At 40.1% G+C, this 26,511-nt stretch overlaps 1 protein-coding gene across 4 annotated transcripts in view; it reads right to left on the reverse strand.

Annotated features, from left to right (window-relative positions):
- The window catches only part of LRSAM1 (leucine rich repeat and sterile alpha motif containing 1), a 70,595-nt gene extending 56,097 nt beyond the window's left edge, over nt 1-14,498 (reverse strand). For 3 of the 4 annotated variants that reach the window (XM_072431395.1, XM_072431394.1, XM_072431392.1), the window contains exons 1-4: nt 14,401-14,498; nt 8,349-8,457; nt 6,955-7,011; nt 6,787-6,831 (exon numbers count right to left, since the gene is read on the reverse strand). In XM_072431395.1, coding sequence (XP_072287496.1) covers nt 6,787-6,831; nt 6,955-7,011; nt 8,349-8,420 — 174 coding nt within the window. In that variant the 5' untranslated portion in view covers nt 8,421-8,457; nt 14,401-14,498. Of the gene's footprint in view, nt 1-6,786; nt 6,832-6,954; nt 7,012-8,348; nt 8,594-14,400 lie in introns of all 4 variants that reach the window. The other variant, XM_072431393.1, reaches the window with a different exon arrangement.
- Nucleotides 14,499-26,511: the final 12,013 nt, after the last annotated feature.

Genomic DNA, 26,511 nt, shown 5'->3' on the forward strand with positions numbered 1-26,511 from the left:
AGGGCATATTTTGGCATTTCAAAAAATATAAGAGAGTGCCTTATAATCGGGGAAACAGGGTAAGAGAGTGCAATTTCACTGACATTCAGTGACTAAACACAATAAATATGCGGGGGAAGGTTTGGAAAGGTATCACTGCTTTTTCTCCTTCACTTGAAAATCTGGCCTTAAACTATTAGGCTCTGTAAACATAATTTTTTTTCAGAAATGCAGCTGGGATTATCATAAAAAAATTAATAATACAAATTTAGAGAATCTGTTGTATTTGGAAAGGTAAATATTAAACATGGATATAAATATTTCATATTTGGCAGTATAAATAAATATATTTAAAGTTGTTTCATCTCTAAACATAAGAAATCAAAATATTATTGTCTGGAACAGTTTTTTTATATTCGTTATTTATTGATTGAAGCAGGGGTTGTGAATAACATACATCAAAAATATCCATATGGGTCATTAACAATGTTAATGTAAAATTACCAAGTGATAAACAGGAGATATGTGATCAGCATATATAACAGATGGTGATTGTGAGATGGCTTAATAGAGCTTAACAATTCCTGGAGCTACCATGTCTAGCAGACCCTAAAAAAAGCCTTCATGGCGAAATGCGTCGGGGTATAAAATTTGACTGAAATGGTTTATTCAATGTTTGTTAGCAGTACATTGTATAGCATGAATATCTCAACTTTGTGACTATACAACAAAGTTGAAAATACAAAATATGTCTTATTTGTAATTTCAATGTATTTACATAATTAACTTATCAACCAACTGAACCCCCATCTGTTTTCCTTTACTATATACATGTCTAGCAGTGTACAGATCATCAGATGCTTATGTATCTATTGGCAGTGGTTGTAAGTATCTCCTATATTCCGGAGTGTCCAGAAACTCTTTCCAATTAAACCAGGTGGTTTCAAATTTTCCACGTGTCATAGATACTAGCAGCGCACAGTTCCTTCATGTGCAAAATGTAGTTTACTTTGTGGAACCATTGAGGGGCAGATGGGGGACTTCGAATGTAATGAAATACAGGCCCTGTCCGCCAACATAAGATGTTTGACTACCAATGTTTTGTAGAATCTGAGTGGGAGGAAGCTATGTTGTAGCAGAAAAAATGTAGGGATCGGGCACCTCATAATATTGAATTTCTGGTAATTTCCCTCACCTCATCCCACACTGGCCTCAGAACTGGGTAGGACCAAAAGATATGCAGCACTGATCCTTCTTCCTCTCAGCACCAGCAGAGACTAAAAACCTCAGGGAATAATCTGTGCAAGCAGACAGGTATCCTGTACCATCGGGTCAAACTTTTATAGTTTGTCTCCTGAAACCTTCTGCTAATAGAGGCATGATGTGTTAGCCAGATAATTCTCTGTTTCTCTCACGCTGAACAGGTGGGGACTGCGTAGTATCTGTGACAGTCCAGGACCCCCAGACCTCCCACTGATTTTGGCTTGAAAGAAAAGAAAATGATTCAGTCTAGGCCTCGGATTCCCCCAGATAAACTACAAAAAACAGGAGTGGATACTCTCAAAGTATAATCTGATGGGAGTGTTTAAAACAGACAAAGAAACCTACGCATCCTTATTGATAAAAGGGCTCCTTCTGTGTATGGCCCAGATGCTAGGGCATGCACTGAAGAAGCAGCCAATAGACAATAGATGGAGGACGTAGGTATTTCGGGAGGCACTGTGGTCCTATTCATTCTTGATCACCTAGGGTGGTGCAACACGGTGCAGAAAGTGAAAATTCTAAGTTTAGGTACGTTTTAACTAGTCTACTGAGCATTAGGAAGTTCAGCTGGAACAGTCTGGACAGATCGCTTGCCAGTAAGATACTCAGATATTTTAAGCCCTCAGCACCACCTGAATGAGGAATTTTTCGAGGTGATTGCATAACACTGTCGGCAAATTTTATATTCTTAGCTTCAGAGTTTGCATATTTAATTTTAAAGTTTGACATGGAGCAGTTTTTTTTTTAAATGCATCAAACCAACAGAGCATTAAGAGTCTACTAAAAGGAAAATTAGCTACACTTTCATCAGTGAACCTGGGTGATCCAGCAAACCTGGAATGGATCTGATCCAGGATTAAAAACATTTTCTAACAAATAGCAAATGGTTTTTAGAAAATCCAATGCTGTCCTTGTCCCTGGGAATTTCTCCCTATTTCCATTAGGTACTAGAATTTATAAGAACCCCATAGTGGCAAAGTCAGAACTGCTGTAATTTTTTTTGTTGTAGTCTGTATCACCATTAGGAAAATTTGACTTCATTTCTGTTATGGAAAAAAAGAAAAAAAATATTATTGCTGTTTATGTCTTCCAGTGACAGTAGCAAATCCTTCTCTTTTTCCTTGACTTACTGTCAAAAGGGACAGGAACTAAGGTGATAGCTCTCATTGGTGTCATGGACAAGCAATACAAACATGGCAGAAATGTTTAACCTTCTAAAGTCTGGGCCGGACTAAGATTTTATTCTGCTAATATACTATACTGCTTTCTGTTTTCTATTCTTTGCTATAAAAAGGTCACCTGAAAAGATAAAAGTATCTTCTATTTAATGGCATACAATAACCATAAGAGATCAAAGAGAATGATTATGCTGCAAGAAAGGAGCCTTAAGCACACAGTTTTTGGAAAGTTCAAATGACACTGGGTATGAAAAAACTAAAAACTCAGCTATAACAGGTAAAGCAACAATTTTACCTACCAAAACAGTTATAGTATAATGCACGTTTTCCTTTGATCTCTCTGATCATTGTTTTAATATATGTCTGCAGAACAGGAGGGTGACCCCCCATTTCAAAGGCTGCGAATCTGGAGAATCTGTTCCACCATATGATCTCATATTTGGTCTGGGAATAAACATTGACACTTTGTTTACGAACACCCCCTGAGCTCTGACTTCTCTGTACAGCCAGTACTGTCCCCTACTATCCATCAGATTGCAAACCAGACGACAATCCGCCACTACAAATTCCTCCCACAGTGTGGCTCCATCATCCAATACGGCGTTGGCTCCTCTTCCCCAGCGCACACCACCATCTCCTCTATCACTGCAAACAGGGGACCCAACACTGTTACAGCGTATGCGGTCTATGATATGCAAAGAGTTTACTAAGGCCTCCGCCTCTACCACCCATAAACTGAGGCGGTACCTGTGGGAAAATGGCTACTGCATTGCTACTCTGGAATCCAGCATGAATGATGCAACAACAGTTCTGCAGGGCTTGAATCATGACTTGGAGAAGGCACAAAAGGAAATCTCGATTCTCAAGGACAAAGCCCACAGATTTAACTTGATGCGGGGACTTTCTGAAACCATTGCTGACCTGAAAAGGAATGTTACAGCTTTATTTCAGGAGCTGGCCCCTGATTTACCAGTGATAAGGCTAGAAATGGTTAAGATTTATAGGACCAATTTTTCCAATCTACCTTCGACAACTCACCTACTGGAACATTATTTTTTTCTCTGTTTTCTTTGCCTTCATCTCTTTGCTTTAACACAGTTTAGGATTATTCTCTGCGATGTCTTGGCCCCATCTATTTTGGTTTGGCTCTGCTCGATTTCTTCTGGTTTGTCCACTACAAGTAGATCTTTTCCCCCTGGCTGTTCTTAGAGGTTCTGGAATGCTCTCATGTGATTGGATCTTTCTCATATCCTTTGCCATTGGGCTGGGAAAGCCCCCCCCCCCCCCCCCCCTATTAAGGATGCCGCCCCCTCCTTGGCAGTGTGAAAAAGGTGTAACATACTCCACTTTTTTAAGGATGTATGTCCTGGACTATTTTTTGCCCCCTTCACATGAAGGAACTTTTTTGTCACCCCCCTACCCTTCTTTTCATGTCAACTCACTTTGTTCGGATGGTCTACTGTTTATTCCATGAGCCCTGAAACTCAGTCAAGTTGCTGTTCCTCTCCTGGTTGAGTTATGGCACTCAAGTTATTGACATTAAATGTCCAGGGCCTTAACTCGCTCATGAAGAGAAACAAGGTGTTTAACTCATTTCATGCCTTGGGTATTGATGTGGCTTGTGTACAGGAAACACATTTCTCCACCTAGTCTCACCCTAAATTTATGCACTCTATACATCCTCAAGTGTACCTTGCATCAGCACCTACTAAGTAAGGGGGTTATGATCACTTTCCACAAACGCACGCTGTTATTTTGTACTACACAGATGGCAGACCCCAAGCGCAGGTACTTGTTTCGGCAGGGTACACTCCAGGATGCGGAAGTGACTTTTGCAACCTACTACGCCCCCAACTCTCCTCAAGTTTCTCTTTTCCAGAAGATGTTTGATGAGGCTCGAAGCTATGTGAAGATGTTTGATGAGACTCGAAGCTATGTGAAGATGTTTGATGAGACTTGAAGCTATGTGAAGGTCATGCTGATTTAGACTCACCGATTACCTGAGCACCAACTTTCTCCTCGACCCCCTCCAGTCTGGTTTTAGAGCTGCCCACTCCACTGAAACAGCCCTTACTAAAGTGACCAATGACCTTATCAGAGCTAAGTCTCAAGGCAACTTTTCCCTGCTCCTTCTCCTTGATCTTTCCTCCGCTTTTGACACTGGCTCAAAACTCATTTTTTCAAACTTGCCTACCCATCTTCTTCTGTCTGCTAAACCCTCATTACTTCCCACCACTACATATCGCCCATCCTACTGTGTGTGAAATTCCCCCACCTACTAGATTGTAAGTTCTTCGGGGCAGCGTCCTCTCCTTCTGTATCACTGTCTGTATTAGTCTGTCATTTGCAATCCTTATTTAATGTACAGCGCTGCGTAATATGTTGGCGCTATATAAATCCTGTTTATTAATAATAATAATAATAATAATAATGAGGACTCAAACTTTGTTACGTTAAGTTAGACAGGTGTGTTAGACCACCTAACTCACCCCTCTAAGTACCATGGTCTAACCATGATCAGGTGGTGATCACTTGTAGGTCATTCATCGCCAATTCCAGATCTAGGAAGTGGTCAATTGATGACTCACTTCTTGCCTATCCTGATGTTGTTCTGCATGCTTCTAATGATTTCTAATTATTTTTTTAGTCTGTCCATTTGTATTATGGGAAGCCCGTAAGTCAGTGATGAGGGGTCATCTAATCTAAATAGCCTCCGCTCATAGGAAGGTAAGGAACCAACACCAGGATTGTCTGGAGGCTGACTACATTAGGTCTGTACAGTTCCAAAAGCTCAACCCCACTATTGCCACCAAGGCAGCCCTTCACAAAACCAGGTCAGAACTTAACCTTTGCCTAACACTAAGTCCCTTAAGGGCCAGTTGAGGTGGTCCAGACAGAAATTTTATCAGTGCAGCAACAAACCAGGTACTGTGCTAGCCAATCGTTTATGCTGTATGGCCCCTAGGTTTGACCCCATTTCCCTAAGCACATCTACTACACAATTCACTAGCAACCCGGTGGAGATACTTCAGGAATTCCAAGCTTGTCTCTCACCTGTACTTGACCCCTCCCCCATTTGAGGAATCTTTAGCCCAAAAACTTTTTGAACTATTTAAGCTACCCCAGACACATCTGTCAATTCACTAAGTAAAAAACAATTTTATGTAATCTCATTGGATGATCTGTATAAACATTTCATTGCTTTTTATGCAACTGCACAAAAAAATCTTCTTTAACCTCCCTGGCAGTATAAATAATGAGGATTTTTAAATGTAAAAGCAGTACATGTAAAAATCCTCAGTATTTTAAATTTCCCACCTGGTCCCGACTACCATCTCCACGGTCCTGCCTTCCAGCCAGGCACTAGCGAGCAGATGCCTGGCCAGCATCTGCTACCCCTGGCTTCGCGTCCCCAACATTCACATGCCAGGGGCCCAGATGCCGGCTGAACCTGTGTAGCCTGGCAATGCATGGCTGGCATAACCAGGGGAAGCAGATGCCGGGGATTGCTGGAGGATGGCACAGACATCACTAGGAGGATGCCGCAAGAACGTGAGAACCAGGTAAGGCACTTTTAATCTTCCTGGAATTTCCACCCTGAGTGTGGCTCGGGGTTAACGCTTTTGGTATGGAAAATCCACCCGAGCAACACTCGGGAATACCGCAAGGGAGGTTAAAAATAAACCAGGGTAAATTGAAATGGGGAACTGGGGCAATTTTTAAATAAATGGGATATTTATAATACGGTCATTGGGGAGATGTGGAGGATGCAATTTGCAGTAACTACCACTATCGGAGGGTAAAATATCCAGTGTTGTGTGACCAGTGGAGCTGCTACTGTCTCTCTTTCTCATGTGCCTGTCTACTGCCAATCAGTAAGAACAGAAAGCACATGAGTTACTGCACCAGAAGATGCCAACACTAGTGACACCTTTACATATTTATTTTAGCCATGTAACTATAATGCTTATCTCACTGGAGCCAAAAAACTGACACGTTCCTGAAAATGAAAGGTCTTATCTTTATGAACTGAAACTATGATGATATATAGAAAGTGAATACGCAGCTTTTACACTTAATGAAAACTGCATATTGATAGATAATCAGTGGGTTCCAAGATACAAACAGAATCTTTAAAATCTTGAAATTTTTAGTATGGCACACCTATGTGTGATAAAAATCAGAGCTTTAAGGAGGCAAATCCATCACCTTTTATTTCCTCACATTTCTTGGACTTGCTTGCTGTGCTTTAAATTATTAGCACAATATAAGATAATTTTTTTGAACTTTTGAAAAGATAGACCTACCTTCACTATCTTTTTTGCTGTGAAAGTAAAAGTATATGAAGTTACAGGTTTCAACTAACCTTCTTCTGAAGGACCCGGCACATAGAGAAGCCAGCATCAGGGATCTGGAAAAAGACAAGTTTTGGGTGTGGACTGAAGTGAATTTTTTACTATAACGTTATTACTATTAAAGCAAAAAAAAAAAGCACTAATGTATCTAGAATATATATACTGTAAAAAAAACCTACTTCTGATAATTCACATTTAGAGATGTCCAAGATGTCATCGGCTCCAGCCTCCTTGGCCTGCAAAAAAAAAAAAAGCACGGAGTTCTTTAGTAAAGACAAAAAAAAAGCAAAAATGTTCATGCTGTAAATTTGTAAGGTTTATATAAATAAGGAGTGGGATAAGAAGCAATAAACAGAACCTAGACTTCCGCTAAGATAATGAACATTTGGGGATAGACTTTTTTCACCTGTTTGATTGCTTGATTTTCCAGATAGTGGCTAAATGGCAGATTTGTGCATATCCCACACAGCAGACTATCCACAATTTTTTTGCCCGCTAAATGCCACAACAGGAAGAATTTTGGTTAATACTTGAATTACACCAGTAGATGGTACTGTGTGCTCATGTAAACTGTGTAACTCTCCCCATTTAGGATATGTGCACTTGATATGAGGACACATCACCAGCTATTTGTAGCCAACAATAATGCACAAAAGATCATTTACAAGCAAATGACCTATAATAAACAACACAAAATTGCAAAACACTTTAACCTGTAAAAAGGGAGAAATATATACATTTTGGAACTTCCCATACTACCACCCTCTTCCTGGTCTCCACCTTCTTGAAGCATTCTGCACTAAACCATTCTTCCAGATCTCCACCCTCTTGAAGTATCCCACACTGCCAACCCCCTCCAGTTCTCCATCTCTTTGAAATATTCTGCACCACCAACTCCTTCCAGGTCTCCGACTCCTTGGAGCATCCTACATTACAATCTCCTTTTAAGTCTTCACTTCCTTGTAGCATTCCACACTATCACCCCCTTCTAGATCTTCACCCCTTTGGAGTATTCCACACTACCATCCATTTCTATGTCCACTCCCGCCATGTCCATGGCTTTTTCTATTCCCAGGTAAAAATAGGTACTTTGGTTTTTATTTGGATCATTTTTTATTTGAGTATATATATAAGTCAAGAAATGGAAAAAATTGAAAGCAAACTTTCCTCTAAACACTCCACTATTAATTCTCATTAATCTCTCCCGCACCAAAGTGTTAAAATAAAGCAATGTGAACCCTATACAAAGAAATACTGAATCAATGTGCAAATGGAAGGGTATGCATCTACAACAAGGGCGGGGTTTCAAACAAGCCTGTTCCTCTGCATTTAGGGGCAAACCACAAGCTTGCATTAACTCCATTAGTTCATATATTATGGCAATCATGTTATTAGAAACATAAAGTAAACAACTACAGAATGTATAACAGGGTAAATTACTATGCTGCACTGTCTACTGTGATGTGAGCTCACACAAGATCAGGATGAGATCACCTCCTAGCAGAGGACCAGCGGCATCTAAGAGAGGGTTCTTTTACATGTCAAATCACTCAAGATAAAAGTCTGGACTTACCAGGCACATCTGATACTCCAGGCGTTTCCTTGCCTCCCTGCTCTGCTTCTGCTTCTTGAAGAAGAGCGGCATTATATTTGGCAACTTGATCCTTGACTAGACAACACAGCTGCAACAAAAGAGAGTTTAGCAACACAGGGCTCCCTCCACTTGAAGGAACCAGCCTACCAGATCCATCACTCTCTCCTGCCTGCTGTCTGTGACCAACTGTGCAGGGAGGCAGCTCCCTGGGCTATTAGAATCTTCTGTGGAGGAGGAGACACCAACAATCAGGAATATTCCAATACAGACCGAGCAACAGCATCCTCACACACTGATTATCTCAAGAACTCTTGATCAAAGCAAGAATTTGTATATGGTTGCAAAAAGCTGATCAAATCATTTCATAGAATTGCCTATCAATTCATTTTTTTTCTTTTGGTTTCCAAGCTCAGGAAGAGTGGAAATATATAGGCTCATTACAAGATAACATGTTCAGCAGGATGCTAAAATGCTCACAGTGACTGGTAGGGTGCAGTTTTGTGACTAACATATCATTAAATGATGACCAATTTATTAATCAGAGAAGAAGAAATTCTGGTTTGCGTACCACATTTTTTAACATAATCATTCATGAGTAATTATTTTCAGAACCTAAATAAGGAATCTTATTTCCAGAATTTACATAAATACACATAGCTCAATAAAAGACGCAATATGACAATAGGATGTGAAATGTTTATAGCTGTGGTTCAAGGTTAGAGTTATAATAGAAAAGAGTAAAACAGATAACAAAAAAAAATGTTTTGACTATACCTGAGCTACTGCAGTTCTCCTAAAATTTAGCTCAAGGGTGGATAGAGCATATACATTTTACCATAGAAGACTCAGCATTACAGAAATTCTGATTGGAGCACAACAATCTGGCTGGCCAGAATGGCTGAACCATACACTATATAGTGGTGGTTGAAGTTGTCTCCATTATTGTTTTCGTCGGCATTCAAATTCAGCCATCAAATCATTCCAAACATTGGGGTCAATTTAGGTGAACGATTTGTGAACTGAACACTAGCTAGTCTTCTGGGTGTTTCATTTCTGTCTGGATTTATATGTCTAAAAGCGGTACATTGTTTTTCATCAAAATGTATTTTACAGTTTAATAAAATAGTATGAGCATAATATAGTTTGAAACACAAAAACATGGCAAAATAGTAAATTAAATAAATAAAAAAATTTTAATTATAAATGAATAAACTTTGACATGATTTTGTGTTTCAGACTTTATTATACTCATAAGATTATATTATAGTGTAAAATTATTTTCATGAAAGACAATGTACTGTTTTTAGACATATAAATCCAGTGTATTGCATTTAATACAGTTTATTTGTATTGAATGCAATGCAAAATAATTTGAAATTCCCGCCGCGCCCCTAGCAATGGTCGCACGCACGGACATCACCAGGAACTCCTGGGGAAGGTCATCGCACTAGCCGGTGGACAAATCGAGGAAGAGGACGCAGCCAGAGGATGGCCGGACACTGGAGGACGCCGATGGGACCAGATAAGGCTTTATTTTTTAGCTACACTGAGTGTGGCTCAGGGTTACCGCTTTCAGTAGGTTTTTTATTTACCCCAAGCCACACTTGCTTCAGGTAAAACCATTGTCAGCAGGAACGAAATGGAGGGAAAATCTGTATAAAGCTCAGGGAAGCAAGAAAAACAGACAGTTTCCTTGTGTCCTGGTGATACCCAGTCATGAGAACAGAAAGTAATGAGAAATCTGCCCAAAAGGAACAGAAAAAAACAAATAAAACTGAGCTAAATGAAGCTGCCAAAAGATAGTTTAGAAACTATTAAGTGTTAGTCTGGGTGTATTGGCCATGACTGTATGTCATTGTAATGAATCATTAGGTACATTATGTTGCATTCATGAGCTGGTAATACTGTTTACCAGAGTATAATTAATAAATAGATAACTTGGTGTGACCAGGAAAAAAATAAAAAAGGGGTGCCCTTTTCAAAGCTTGTGGACCTAAATCCTTACTGATGGCCTGCAAAATAATACTAATGAAATTACGGAACACCGGATCAAGAAAAGTAAATTTGTTGCCCTAATTATATCTCTCTCATTCATTCTGAGCATTCTGTGTAACCAACAAATTACAAAGTACTGAGACTACAAACTAGTGATATTGAGACTACAAACTACAGCAGTGCTTCTCAACCAGGGTTCTGCGGCACCCCAGCATTCCTCCAAAGAATTTGGAGGTTACAATAAAAGGGGGTTTCCTAAGACCTGAAAGTTATTTCAAAAGTTCCCTAATCATGTTCTCCCCTGCCCCTTTTAGCCAGGTGCACCAGCTGGGACTTTTTAGCAGCCCCCCTGGCTGTCTTTAGACAACCACTTTGACTGGGCTTTGTGTAGAGAGAGCAATCAGTGAGAACACCTCTGTTGGCAAAGGATGGAAGATTTATTCTTTGTATCTTTTGCACTCCCTATTTTATAGAAGCAGAATTGCTGCTGACCATCACTGTAAACTTGCTTTTAGATGGAGCTATCATACTAAGAGGGCAGTCACAGAGCTGCAGAACAGATCAGCAATTTTTCAGAAGATTTAGTGTATAAAGCTAATTTAAAATCAACAGTTTAACAGTTTAAAGCTTCTTGCAAAAAAATTGGTTAATGATGGACGTTTTGGAGCTTTGTTGAAATCACAATGTCAGTGTTTCTTAACCTTTATAACATGAGGGAGCCCTTGAAACAACTTTTATGTTTTCAGGAAACCCCTTACTATAATCACTATATCCACAGATATACACAGTACATTACAGATAGCCAAAAAGATCAATGGTGTGAGTTAAACTGGCCTGAGAGGCACATGTTGCTCAGGAAACCCTAGCAACATTTGGAGGCACCCTGGATGAGAATCACTGCATATAGCCATAAAATAATATTATTATAACACAGTATTTAAATAACGCCGACAAATCACGCAACGCTATACAAAGACCATAGTCATGTGACTAGCAGTCCCTCAAAGAGGCTCACAATCTAGTGTCACTACTTCAGTCATATGTCTTTATTACCCCTATTTAATGTACAGAGCTGTGTAATATGTTGGCGCTATCTAAAATCCTGTTTAATAATATTAATAAATATAGTCTAAGGTCCATTTTGGAGGAAGCCAACTAACCTAACCTGCATGTTTTTGGGAGATCTTGCAGACAGTGTCTTGGCCGAGATTCAAACCTGGGACCCAGCGCTGCAAAGGAATGCTTTTCCTTTGAAAGTAGGAAAATAGAAAGATCTATTACAAATCATAAAATTGATCAAAGTTGATCAAAGTTTGCTAAAATAAAACATTTGCCAATGTTGGATTTGCCTTTAGTCATTGGAACACATTTGGCGATAATAATAAAATGGCCAGCACAAGAATACCATATCACAAATATCCAGTCCTATATAAAAAATTTCATTATCAAAATTTCTCTCACAAAAACACAATGATAACAAAAACTTTAGACATGTGGTTCTAATGACTATTTATATAGCCAATTATAATATCCAGTTATAGAAGCCGAAAGAAAACAGAACAACAATCACATCGCTAAATAAAACAATTGGTATGGCAGATAACATACACATTATAGAATTCAGAATGGAGTCTTTTACAAATAAAACAGTATGTATATATCACAAACAAGATATCAGTATATGCTGGCTGTTTTGCACATAATCCACCAAGGACTGGGTAGAACAGGCCACATTATGTGCATGTTAGAATCAGTCAGAAATACTGATGTAAATGTAAATTAAAAAAAAAGAATGTAGTCAAACTTGTCTACACTGACTTGCTCTAAAAAAAGGAGATATGTAAGGAACAATATACAAAGAACTTTGCAGAATGGTGATAAGGACACAATGGGGAACACCCAATCAAATCTGTTTGTTCATAGACAGATTCATTTAAATAGTTATTTTCAAAAATGCCTAGGCTACTGAGAGCTCTACATAACAGACATGTGGTGGACAATACCAATCTTACAGGAAATAACACACACATTGTAGCTTAGTAAATTACACACACCTATACTTTCTAAAGCTGCGTACACACTTGCAATAATTATCATTGGAAACGAACAACTAACAACCGATCGTTGATTGTCGCTGGAAACGAACGACCGTCCCGGCGGATCTGATTGAGTGACGATTGTTCACTATATATTGTGTGTACGGTCAGTGATCGTGGATGGTTCTGCAGTACACTTTCTCCTTTACATGTCACTTCCTGCATCGCTCAAAGGATCGTATCTAGCATGTGTACACTATTGGAGGATTATATTTGAACAATCGTATTGTTACATGTACAGAATTGTGCACAATAAGATCGTTCAAAATAATCGTGCATAATCATTAGTCGTTTGTTTTTGAACGATAATTATTGCAAGTGTGTACCTAGCTTAATGGCAGTAGATCACAAAGGCAACAAGAGTATATCGCGGAGCCCTATCGAGAGCAAATCGGGCATGTGCAGAAGGAGCTTTTTTGCCCTGGGTTGGGTGACGTAGGATGAAGGACAGCAAGAAGAAGAAAAAATGGCAGCGCTAGAGCGCCGGCTCTGGGACGAATGCCGGTACAATGTGGGACCCGATGCAGGACACCCCCGGAGCAATCAGACTGTCCTGTATTGGCGATGAGTATTTTTTTTTTTTTTTTGCATTCTTGGATTTAGTTCCTTTTTAAGTCCAAATACCGTTCCACCATGACTAATGACCATTTGGAAGTCTGTTTGAGGCTAGCTATTAGCAACTACTGTCCGGACTATGCAACTTTGGCTGATTCCATTCAGTTTAAGACGGTAAAAACCTAAATCCTGATTTTTTTTTTCCTTTTTAATCCTTAATCGGGCTGGTCATTATTGACAAAAGGAACAGGCAATGTCCCTTCTGCAATAATCTCTTCTACCTACCAGATCACTCTCGGTTTCTGGCACCAAAGTTTAGCTGTTAATGCGCAGCATCAGCTTTGTTTGCCAGGGAAACCTAGCAATCCCTGCAACCTGCACGGGAGATATATCATCTCAGCACGGCCAATCCAGTTTGAAGAAGATTGTATTTTTGAGGAAGAAGAGTGGAAAGATGGCCGCACCCTGTAATGGACTATGGATCGGGGGCTAGCATGGGTTTAGTTTGGCTTTAAATGCTGCCTGTATGGAATTTGCTGTTCTGGTCACATAATGAGAGAGCGCGGGTGTCATCAAGACAGTCTACTATGTTTTTTCGGTTGTTATTAAAGCAAAGCATTCACATCCACAGATATTGGTAATTCCCCCACCTCCTAGATTGTAAGCTCTTCGGGGCAGGGTCATCTCCTCCTTCTGTGTCACTGTCTGTATTTGTAACCCCTACTTAATGTACAGCGCTGCATAATGTGTTGGCGCTAAAAATCTTGTTTAGTAATAATAATATTACATTAAATATGCTAAAGAACCACCTTCCTAACAGGATGTAATGTACTCCAATGCACTACATGATTGCTGTTTTTATCTTCGACCTCCAGCCTGTATGTACAGCTTGGCATCAGGACAGAAAGGGACATAAATCTCCATAACCTCCTAGAATGTAAGCTCTTCGGGGCAGGGTCATCTCCCCGTGTGTATTTGTCTGTCATTTGCAACCCCTATTTAATGTACAGGGCTGCATTATATGTTGGCCCTATATAAATCCTATGTATTAATAATAATATTAATATTATCTGCAGCAAAAACCTGACAGACATCCTAAATCCTCCTGTGAGCCAAAAAAAAACACTGAAGAATAATAAAAGATAAATGTAGTAGTATGGTATATCAATATGCCTATAACAGCATAGCTGAGGTACATAACAGGGCCTGCAGGTCTTTGTGATCCCAAAGTAGCACCTAAGCCACAGGTTACCTGGCAATCTGCAGTACTACAAACACAACTTTATTAGCCTGCACATAGGCCTAGGAGCCCAACAGCAACTCAGACTAACACAAAATACTAGAATACCAGCTGCAAGAGGTGCTATAAACAGACCGCTACTCACTGCTAGGGGCCACAGGGTCTGTCAGGGGCCCCTCACTGTGTTCCTAGCTCATGCAGAATCGCCGCAGCTACCATAGACTTCAGGAGCTTCCGGGTCCCTGCCAATCACGTGACTGACCTGACAGCTACCAAAAGAGTATGCGATCGCCACCTGGAGGCCGCCGAGAATACTGCTCTTTTGTTGTCTACCTTTCATACAATTCTTATTATGAGTGTGCCTATAATTTTTATTATTGTAGTTGGTAAAATAATTATTGTATTTTTTTATTATCGGGGAAAGTTTTTTTTTCCATTTTGGAAGACTAAATTTACTAAACTGTATATGTCTATCTTTTCAGATCATTTTGCACAGATTTTAATTTTGTAGTACAGCATATACTGTACTTTCTGTCACAATGTGATATCACAAGGCCCTTAGATCGCCAACTTCCGAGAAAATTCTAACAAGCTTAAAAATTGCCATGGGGAGATTTTTACTCCTGATTCAATTTTATATCTGAAAAAATAGTAAATTCCACAAGAGGATGGTAATTTGGGCGGAAATTGATCATAAAAGAACAATTTTCACGGAAAATATTTGTTGTAGGTAGATCAGACATGTTAGGAAATATTAATTGAAAGTGCACAAGTTGTATCATGTGTATGATCTGAAGGACAATATTTCATTGTATTGGACATTTTGGGACTGGAACACAAAGCTTGCAGAATATCTGCTCATACCTTTACCTGTTTGTTTTATGTGTTGGTAAGTAAAAAGAAAGTGCAGTTAATGAGACCAGCTGTGGGAAAAATCTCCAGCCTGGCCTTTAATCATTAATGACTTAAGCTATATACACATGTGCAATTATTGTTGTTGGAAAGGATCTTTCACAATCCAGGTTGCGGTCCTTGGGCACACCAAGGTGGGCAAGCATGGTACAAAATCACTAAGCATGAGGATAATCAAGGTAAGCCAGGGTAGAGGCAGTAAGCAAGAGAGGTCAGGTCACATGCCAGGGGTCAATAGCCAGGGATCCAGGAGACAGACAGCAATGACACTGTGGGCACAGGGAGCATAGGAGACACTGGAAACAGCAGGAGGTACAGGTGATGCAGGGATATCCACAGGCAGACAGGAACACAGGAACAGCACAGGGAAGTTGGCTGGGAACCAACAGACTGGATAACGAGGGGTTAACACAGGAGCTGGACACAGGAAACACTGGATTAAGCAGCAGGTGTACAGGAACTAGTTCACAGAACTAGGAAGCTTGGCACTAGTAAGACTTGTTGCACGAACACAAAGTGCAGTCTGTTAGCCAGCTAATTTGCTAGGGCTGATCAAAGGGCTATATTTTGATTGGCCAGTGGATTGGGCGGAATAAAGCTTGGAAACAGAGGCACGCTAAGCTTCAGAACTGCAAGCATGCGCAGGGGAGGGATGCCTGTGCTTTAGTGAGGAAAAGGTAAGTGTGACATGGATATATAGGTACACTTAAGTATGTTAGATGACAGATGAGAGGGAAAGGTATTTTTGTCCTCTAAATGAGAACGAGGGACAAGGGAAAGTTCTCCCTGTGAATGCACCTCCAGTAATAGATCCCTTTCTCACTCCAGAAGCAAGTCAGTCGAACACCCTGAGGAGACATGTTGGGCGTGTGGTACAAAGGCATTAAGATCCAAACTAGTATGTGCAATTTGGTTTAAAGAAGCATGCTGGGATAAGGAGATAGAATCCAAGGAGATGAGAGAATATATTGATCAGGTCATTGCAGAAAGTATAAAAAAAAACTAACTTTTCTTAGGTCCCAGCTCCAGTTCACAGGAGGAAACAGAAAGGCAGTGGGAACCTTCACAGGAATCAAGTTCTTCTGGTTCAGACAAGGAGGATAAAGTCCTTTCTCTTTTAATTTTTTGCTGGAGGGATTCACTCACCAATTCCATTAGAGAGGCTATTAAGTGGTAAGAGACCTCCCCTTCCCCACCTAAGAGGAGGAGATATTTTCCTACTTTAAAGAGACTGTTTGGGGAAGAATGAATAAAACCAGACCAAAAATGAACTCTATAAAATAGATTTGCAAAATGATATCCTCTAAATCAAAAGAATACAGACAAATTTAGGATTCACACCCAGTGGTAGATGCAGCATTGCAAAAATTAGCAAGAGATATGGTCTTACCAATAGAAGATTCAGCATCGATCCATCTAGTCAAGCTATCAGCAAAAATGATGGGATTCTCACAGGAGGAAAATCCGGTCTGTTACCACAGAGACAGATGCGACAACATTTTGTGTGTTTCAGTTGGACCTCCCAAGAAGGTTTTCAGGACTTTAGGGGAGCAAGGTCTTGAGAACCTTTTAGACAACAATGGTGGGGTATCCAGGCATTTTCACAGAGCATCAAAATCCAAAGTCCCTCAATCAGCCAAGTCAACAAACAAACAGTTTTGAAGGTGGCTCTGCCCAGGAGCCGGAAGTTGAGGCCAGGCTTCTAAAGTTTGCAGGCATATGGAAATACAGAATTCCGTATACCTGGGTCGTCTCAGTGGTATCCTTTGGATAGCAGATAGAATTTGTGAAAGACCCTCCATAATCTCATTTTGTGTAGACAAGTCTCCCACTAAAAGTTTTAAAGCAGAAAATCCTGATTTTCTATGGCCAAGAGCTTTACAGATCGCGGACTGTAATTCCTGTACCCGTAGAAGAACGGGGGACAGGTTTCCATTCCAGACTCTTTCTGGTTCAGAAAGCTCCAGGAAAATTTCGCCCAGTGTTTGATCTCAGAAACCTGAACATATGTGCGTGTGAAATCTTTTCGTATGGAGTCTTTACAGACCATCATAGCAATACTTCATCCCAGAACATGGATGATGGAGGACCTAGAAGATGCATACCTTCGTGTTCTAATTTTTCCAAAAGACCAGAAATATCTTTAATTCACCGTAATGGAGCAACATTTCCAGTTTAGTTGTCTACCGTTCGATCTGGCAACAGCAATTGTCCATACTAGCGCTAGTCGTATGGTTAGTAATTCATCAGATAAGCAAGCTAGCCCCTACACTTCTTGAACGCCTTGTCTACAAAATACTCACTCATTACCTGAGCACCAACTCTCTCCTTGACCCCCTCCAGTCTGGTTTTAGAGCTGCCCACTCCACTGAAACAGCCCTTACTAAAGTGGCCAATTAACTTATCAGAGCTAAGTCTCAAGGCAACTTTTCCCTGCTCCTTCTCCTTGATCTTTCCTCTGCTTTTGATTCTGTTGATCACCCCCTTCTAATACAAATCATGCGCTCCATTGGTATCAGTGACACTGCTCTCTCTTGGTTTGCTTTCTATCTGTCTGACCGCTCCTTTCAAGTTTCTTTCAATGGTAACTCCTCCTCGCCCACTCTACTCCCTGTTGGTGTTCCCCAAGGGTCAGTTCTTGGCCCGGTCCTCTTTTCTCTGTACACCTCCTCTCTCGGTAGTCTCATATCCTCCTTTGGCTTACAGTACCATCTGTATGCTGATGACTCTCGTCTGGACTACTGTAACATCCTTCTCTCTGGTATTCCACTAACCCGACTCTCTCCTCTACAATCTATCATGAATGCTGCAGCCAGACTCATCCATCCTTCCTTCCGCTCCTCTTCCGCTGCATCTCTTTGTAGTTCTCTCCATTGGCTTTCATTTCACCTTAGAATCAAATTCAAGCTCCTGTGCTTTGCCTTCAAACCCCTCCACAGTTCTTGTACCACTTACATTTCTAACCTGTTAAAAAAATACTCCCCCAGCCGCTCTCTCCGCTCCTCCAATGACCTACTAAAGACTTCCTCACTCATAACCTCATCACACGCACAGATACAAGACTTTTCTAGAGCTGCCCGCACTCTCTGGAATGGTCTTCCTCATCCTATTCACCTTGCTCCAACTTTCTGCTCATTTAAAAGAGCGCTCAAAACCCATTTTTTTTAAACTTGCATACTCATCTTCTTCTGTCTTTTGAAACCAACCACCTACTAGATTGTAAGCTCTTAGGGGCAGGGTCCTCTCCTCCTATATCATTGTCTGTATTAGTCTGTCATTTGCAATTCAAATTTAATGTACAGTGCTTCGTAATATGTTGGCGCTATATAAATCCTGTTTATTAATAACAATATATTAATAATAATAATAATAATAATAATACACAAGTAATAGAATATTTGGGGTTAGTAGTCAACACAAAGAAAGCAAAAGTGTTCCTTCCACAGCGCAAGATAAATCAGATGGGGGAATCGCCCACACGGTTCTCAAAATCGCAGGAGACTGCATGAAAATTTTAGGTCTAATGAATGCCTGTTTCTTGGTAGTTCCTTGGGCCAGATGGCACATGAGAAACTTACAAGTATGTTTCCTAACCTAGTGGGTTTGAGTATCGTTGAATCAGAAGATTTCTTTTCCTTTTCCAATACGGAGGGATCTGGTATGGTGGATATCACTGCTGAATCTATCCAAAGGGATGTCCTTGGAACAAGGAGAATGGGTAATTCTCACTACACATGCCAGTCTAATAGGTTGGGGTGCCCATATGGGCAGTTACCAAGCACAAGGCCAATGGAAAGTCCCACAGACAACAGGATCTAACCTTTTAGAATTAATGGCAGAGTGGGAAGGCCTGAAATCTTTTTTGAGTATTCTAGTACGCAAGAGGGTGATGAAGATATTGATGAACTACGAGACAGTGCTATCATACATTACAAGACAAGGGGGAACAAGGAGTTCCCGTTTGCTCCAGATGGCATCAAAGATTTTTCCATGGGCAGAGGAGCAACTCCTACATCTCTCCGCAACCTATCCCCCAGGTGTACAGAATCAGCTAGCAGATATGTTGAGCAGATCCTTCCCAGATGCCAAGGAATGGGCCTTGAACTCAAAATACCTGCAATCAATCTTCCAGGAATGGGGACTCCAGTGACTGACCTAGTGGCATCTCCTCACAATGCGCAAGTACCAATGTTTTGTACCAGATTCCATTGCAGTCAGGCAATCGCGCAAGATACAGGTGGAACTTCCAAGTCCTTTATGTGTTCCCCCCGGTTCCACTGATTTTAAAAGTCTTCCTGAAAATCAGGGTAGAAGCGAAAAGAGCAATAATAATTCTTCCACATTGGCGGGGAAGACCATGGTATTCCCTGGTGAATCAGATATTGATAGCCACATCTTGGAGCTTTCCAGATCAGGAAGATCTGGTAAAACCTAGGATTTGGAGCAGACCAGCACCATATCACTGGAAACTGACTGCTTATCTATTGAAAGGGAGAAATATCTAGCAGCATCTTATAAAACCCTGTAAATCAACAACTAACAGGATGTACTCCAGAATTTGGCAAAGGTTTTCACAAATGGCACAAGAAAGGGGGTTCCCCCCAATAGAACCATCCCTATCAAAAGTCTTGAAAATTCTTATAGTCGGCACTGGACATGGTTATATTACTATAAAGGTACAAGTGTCTGTATTGTAGGTACTGACAGCAACAAGGTGGTCAGAGAATATGCTGATTCAACAGTTCCTGAAGGCAGTAATCAAGATTAGACCGCCATTCAGGCCTTTGTTTCCCACATGGGATTTACCATTGGTGTCCAAAGCTCTCCTACTAGCTCATTTCTATCCTCTATAGAATGCTTTCTATGTGCTCTATACAAAAAAGTTAACATGTAAAACAATTTTTCTTACAGCAATGACATCAGCTAGTGGAGTCTCAGAGCTTCAGTCACTAATAGTAAATGAACCTTACTGGTATCATCAGTTTTCCACATGAATTGGGAGGCAGTACAGGCTGAAAAAAAATCCGGCAACTTCCGGACCTGAGGAGTTCCGGATTTTCGAAAATTACAAACTTATACTTACCTCCACAAACAGACCAGTCTTCCTCTCGCAGCACCCACAGACATCTGGCACAGAAATACAAGAAATGATGGTTATAAAAAATTTGACATGGTCCAGATAATATCCATGTACATACAGAGAACTTCAGAAAATCAGATAACATGTTCATATATCTTAGCGGATCTAAAAGAGGTCAATCGGCTCCTGCAAGAATAATTTCTTTTTGGTATATGGAAATGATTAAGTATGCTTACTAACTTATAGGCTTGATGAAAGGATCTGCTTCTACTTCTAGTTCCTCGAATGCACCCTGACTTCTCCTTCACCAGAGAGACAGACGTCTGGAGAGATATCCCAATAACACACATGCACACAGTATGGTTTTAGGAATATCCTCTAATCTTTATTTGACGAGGCGGTCTTTTTATACAGAGGGGTTGTCATTTTTCACATATAGCTATTTAAGTTTTAGCCATATATAGTGTTAAGGTATACAAGGCATACATCGTATTTCAAAGAATTTACAATTTCCACCATCTGGTTACAATTAAACTGAGTAGACAGGAGAAGAAATACAACTTCCTTACAGGAACATATATGGCTCAAGTTAGATTAGCTATTTTAACCCTTCAATCCCCTCTTAAGTCATGAACATGACTTTCTAACATAGAGAGGTAAATAGCATATTTTGGTCCAGGATCTGTGGGCTTTGGACACATAGGGCGGAATGTTTGTATAAGGGAAGGAATACATTGGATACAACAACATAAAATACTCAAGGAAGCAATTATAATTACAATACTGATAAATAATGTTCTTAACCAACTCAAATCTGGCAGCCAGCTCAATATGGGACTGGATTTATCTGGAATGGTCAGATAAATTAAAATAACACATTCCTTTAAAATCCTGACACCCTACGTTATGTTTAAGTAACAAATAATCTACAGCAAATCTAGTTTCTAGCACTGCTCCCCTTACTCCTTGTAGACTAAAAGCATGTTTGATAAGATGGTAGAAGTATGATTCAGAGATTTAGCCAGGTCACATGCAATAGAATTTATAGTACGAGTATTATATATAGCCAGTCCATGCACTCCCAATATAGAGGTCCCCAAACCTATATATTCTGCACGGCTGAGAACGGGTTGAGTAGAGTCACAGTTTTCTGATAAAGTCTTGGTAACCGATCTGTAAGCTCTCCTGACAGGGGGTTGTCTAGGAAGGGCCAAAGTCAGCCTGGATAATGCACAGGGACCTGCAATAACATTGGCAGGTATATAATTGTAAGTGCTATTACCACATGACAAAAACCATCCCTTAGGGAGCAATATATTATAGAAAAAACTGGGAGTCACAATGGTCTTATTACAACTCATGGAACAATCCTACCATTCTTTTTACAGGTGTCATTATTATAATCATATACACTATTCTTAGGTAATCCTCTTTTATGTTTCTATCATCACAATATAAGGTCATATCCTGAGAAAAGGTAAAACAGGTCTTTGCTGCAGTCACATTAACAGTAGTTATTCTAATATTATCCCTGCTATATCTGAATTTCTGACATTCCCCACAGAAGTCATACAAAGGAAAAAAAGATTGTGTATTTTTAGTCATTGACCAAACTTCAAGGAGGGATTCATCGGGTGTAGGCACAGCTACAACACATGTTTTTATAAGGTCCCGTGGGCTCTGTGGGTCTTCAAGGCACAATGAGCTAACATTTAGGGCATTTGCCATCCTGACTATACTATTCTGTTCAGAATGAAAGGGGTTGGGAGCAAAGGGATCTTGCTCCTAGAGAAAGGAGAGGCACGAGCAACATTTTTCTCAACTTGATCTAAAGTTTCTACAAGTTTCCTCACATATTCTGCCTGTACTACTTCTAGATCACCTTTTTCTATCACAGGGGCCTTTGGACCCCAAGGAGTGGAGAAGGTCTTCCCATTAGGACCTCAAATGGTGAGTAGCCAGTATTCTTGTTAGGCTGCATCCTAATATCTGCTAGGGCTACAGGCAAAAACGTTTTCCAATTAGTGAACATGCCTCCAGTAATTTTCCTTATTTTTTCTTTAATTGTTTTATTCATCCTTTCTACTACCCCAGAACTCTGAGGGTGGTAAGGGAGGTGGAACTTCCAGTGAATCCTAAGGGCTTTGGAAAGCTCCCTACATACCCTGGACACAAAAGCTGGGCCATTATCTGAGATAATGTGAAAAGGGCATCCCCATCTGGGGATAATTTCTTGTAACAAAATCTTTACCACAATTTGTGTGGTTTCATTTGCAGTAGGAAAAACTTCCGGCCATCTAGAGAACATATCCACAATCACAAGGGCATATTCCTGCTTTCTTCCTGTCTTTGGAATATGGGTAAAGTCAATTTGTAAGTGAGTGAATGGCGAAGTTGGGTAATTCAGATGCTGGTGTTGGGCTTTCTTTGAGTTATTTGGGTTGTTTCTGAGACATATAATACATCGTGAAACATGATCATGTACAAACCCAAAGGCATATTTGGAATGAGTGTATATATATTCATCTCTTCCCTCAAAAAGACAACAAGCTCTAGTGAGGGCAATCAGTTCAGCTGCTTGGGCTGACTGAAAAGGTATAGGATTTGATTCTAGAATAACATCAGGGAGTTGAACCACAGCGTATCCTGCATGATAAGTGTTGTCATTAGGGCGGGAACAGGATCCATTCACAAAAACATCAGGAGCTCCTTCAATGGGTGTTGACTGTAAGTCAGATCTAGGTGAGGTGTGTTCATGTATGAGTTCAGAACATTCGTGGGGAGGAGGCAAAACATCCTGCTCTCCCTTATATCCAAGTAGGGCATTTAGTATAGCCATTGGCCCGAATGTGGGTGCTGAGTATTTAATATGAAGCTGGGGGTTAGATAGCAACAAAACTTCATTATCCACTCAGTCTTTGTGCAGACATATGTTGTGTATGTATGTTTTTTAATAGGGCCTGAACATTGTGTGAGGTATGAAGAGTGGTAGGATGACCTAGGGTGATAGGCGTGGCCATCTCAGCGACCATGGCACAGGCTGCCAATTTCCTGAGACACGCAGGCATGCCCTGAACCTGTGCCGGAACCACTTTTGAGAAAAAAGCAACAGGGCGAAATTTGCCTCAATGTTCCTGCGCCAGGACTCCTGCCATGGTTTTACAATTGTCCCTGGCAAATAAGTGAAACATCACGCCATAGTCGGGTAGGCCCAAGCCAGGACTTGAAACCATTGCACATTTCAAATGACCAAAAACTTGTAACTTTTCATTAGACCATTTATTACAATCAGGCATATCAGTCTTAGTGGCTTGTCTCAGAATATTAGCCAGCATAAAGGACACACACGCAGGATCAGATACCCGGAGCTGTCTTAAAAACGGGTGAGTGTCTTATTTTAATTATTTTTTTAAAAATCGGGGGTGGCTTACTTAATGGGGATGTCCTAAAATCGGGGAAACACGGTAGCAGCAGAATCTACAAGAAAAGGGAGAGGACGTCCTTCTATGTTTAATACAATTAGTGTCTCCTAAACATAACCCCTTAACCATGTCCATATGGAATGAATCATTTGCTCTGTCCCTAGGAAAAGGATTCACGCTTCCCATCCCCTCTGTTCATCCTGCCATAATATCCACCCAGGGAATAACTAAATAGTAATCAATCCCACAGACCGGAGCTACATAATCCTTACATGTTTCTCCTACATACGCACCCATTTCTTGTAACTTAATTGAGACGGAAGCAGAGCTGAACTCTTCCCAGGACTGGCTGTACTGAACCGTAAAGGCTCCGACAATTCCTGTCAACTGGGTACAGAGGACTTATGTCTATGCTCAAGTTCCTTCTCAACTGCCTGTTAGTATTATCCCTTAAAACCATCACTTGCGTTCACCAGTTTCTGGGTTAGTGGGTTTCCCCTCGCCAGAGTGGTGGGGAGTCTTAGGGTTCTCCAGGACACACACAATAAAGTTAGTACAATTTTCACAATATCATTTGCTGCTCACCTTCAGCACAAAATTAAATTACTTAATATTTCATAACATCACAGTATCATTTGCTGCTCACCTTCAGCACAAAATGAAAATACTTCATAACATCACAACATAAAAGAGAGCATAACATCACAACATAAAAGAGAGCATAACATCACAACATAAAAGAGAACATAAGAAAGCGACAGATAAGAAGCAAAAGAAATTGGCTGACAAGAAAAATCAGGGTGCAGACAATAGTTAAATCTTTCCCTAAAGAATACCTCTTTTAAATTCTTACCTAAAGAATTTCTCTTTTGAATTCTTCCCTAAAGAATTCCTCTATAGACTTGGCCATTAGTCTATTTAATTCTGGGACTTCCCTAAAGCCCTCAGTTTAAAGCCTATCTTCCATATAGATAGCTACTTTCCCTTTCAGTCTATTCTAAGTGGATTCAAGATAGAAACAACAGAGAGTTTCGGAAAGGATCGGAATTCCCCTAAGCCTCAAGGCAGGGACTTTCCGTACTCACCGAACCGAATTAGAGCACTGTGTGCTCTAATCCCAGAACCGAGCCCCCAGCTGAAAGGATCTGCTTCTACTTCTAGTTCCTCAAATGCACCCTGACTTCTCCTTCACCAGAGAGACAGACATCTGGAGAGATATCCCAATAATACACACGCACACAGTATGGTCTTAGGAATATACTCTGATCTTTATTTGACAAGGCGGTCTTTTTATACAGAGGGGTTGTCATTATTCACATATAGCTATTTAAGTTTTAGCCATATATAGTGTTATTTGATACATTTTAAGGTATACAAGGCATACATCGTATTTCAAATAATTTACAATTTCCACCATCTGGTTACAATTAAACTGAGTAGACAGGAGAAGAAATACAACTTCCTTACAGGAACATATATGGCTCAAGTTAGATTAGCTATTTTAACCCTTCACTTGACTCCACCACAAAAAATTAAAGCCAACTCAAAAGGGGGCATGTCTGCATTCTGGGATTCCTACACAAAAACTTCAATGGGAACGATATGCAAAGCAGCCAGTTGCCCAATACTTTCATTAGATACAGATTCAACCTTTGGCTCATCTGCAATACATTCAGCATTGAAAAAGATTTAAAAAAAAAAAAAAAAAAGAGATATGTGTTCATAAAAATTAGGAGACACATATAAATAAATAGTTTAATTTGTGCAGCAATATAAACTGGTGTTGAGTATATTTTTTATATTTTTTTGTTTGCTTGATACATCCCCATAGGTGTGCTGGCAGGAGGAGTACCAGGAAATGGGAAAATTGTTGTCATACTTACCCCTAATTTTCTTTTCTTGGCAATCCCTCCTGACAGTGTAGTTCCCTCCCTCTTTTTGTCCTGTCGCAGGACTTAATACTGAATAGAGTGGACTTGGAGGTAGGGCCTTTTTATCAGGATAGATGATCCTGGGGGGTCACAGGGGCGGAGATGACCCCATAGGTGCACGGTGAGGAGGAGTTGGCAGGAAAGGAAAATTACAGGTAAGTATGGCAACAATTTTCCTTTATCTACATCCAACACAATCATAAGTGCTATATGACAAATGCCATATTTTGGTTTCATCACTGGGCCCCTATATGAATAGTGTCAGAAAAGGGCCAGTAGATATACCCAGATAAAGCAACCAGGCTTCCAACACTCCTGGAAGATATTTCTGTGACCATAGATCATGAAGACAGTAAAGATTCATAGTGTTAGGTAATATACTTTTTTTGATGCGCACGTTTATTTGGATTTATTTGAATATTGGTTTATTTGGATAATTAGTATATTTTTGTTTTAATGTTTCTAAAAGCAAAAATATATATGTCAGGGTCTTATGTTAGACATACATTATAGGATTTTCACTTAATATTATTTTAAATAGATATTATAATTGTAATTAGGTTCATTTCAAAGGAGTCCTTGTGTGTCATTGTAACAAGGTGGTGTAAGCAATTATTGACCTGATCGGCACCATTTTGTTAATAATCGCCGCCATCTTCCTAATATGATAGTTGAAAGCTTCCTTCATTTTTAGACGAGGATAGTTTTTTTGGTAAGGATTGCAAATTCTTGTATATCTCTTATCTTCCAACATGGCCTTGGAGTGTTCCAAGCAGACTTTGTTGCAAGGAAGTAGCTGGAGCCAATACAGGAAGCTGGTTGGCGAGGACTCATAGATGGTCTGGGATGATAGGCAATTCCTGTGTAATAACATATATAAACAGGAGCTTTTCAACAATAAAATTGTAACA

The sequence above is a fragment of the Pyxicephalus adspersus genome, chromosome Z, assembly GCF_032062135.1.
Source record: "Pyxicephalus adspersus chromosome Z, UCB_Pads_2.0, whole genome shotgun sequence".
Classification (NCBI taxonomy): domain Eukaryota; kingdom Metazoa; phylum Chordata; class Amphibia; order Anura; family Pyxicephalidae; genus Pyxicephalus; species Pyxicephalus adspersus.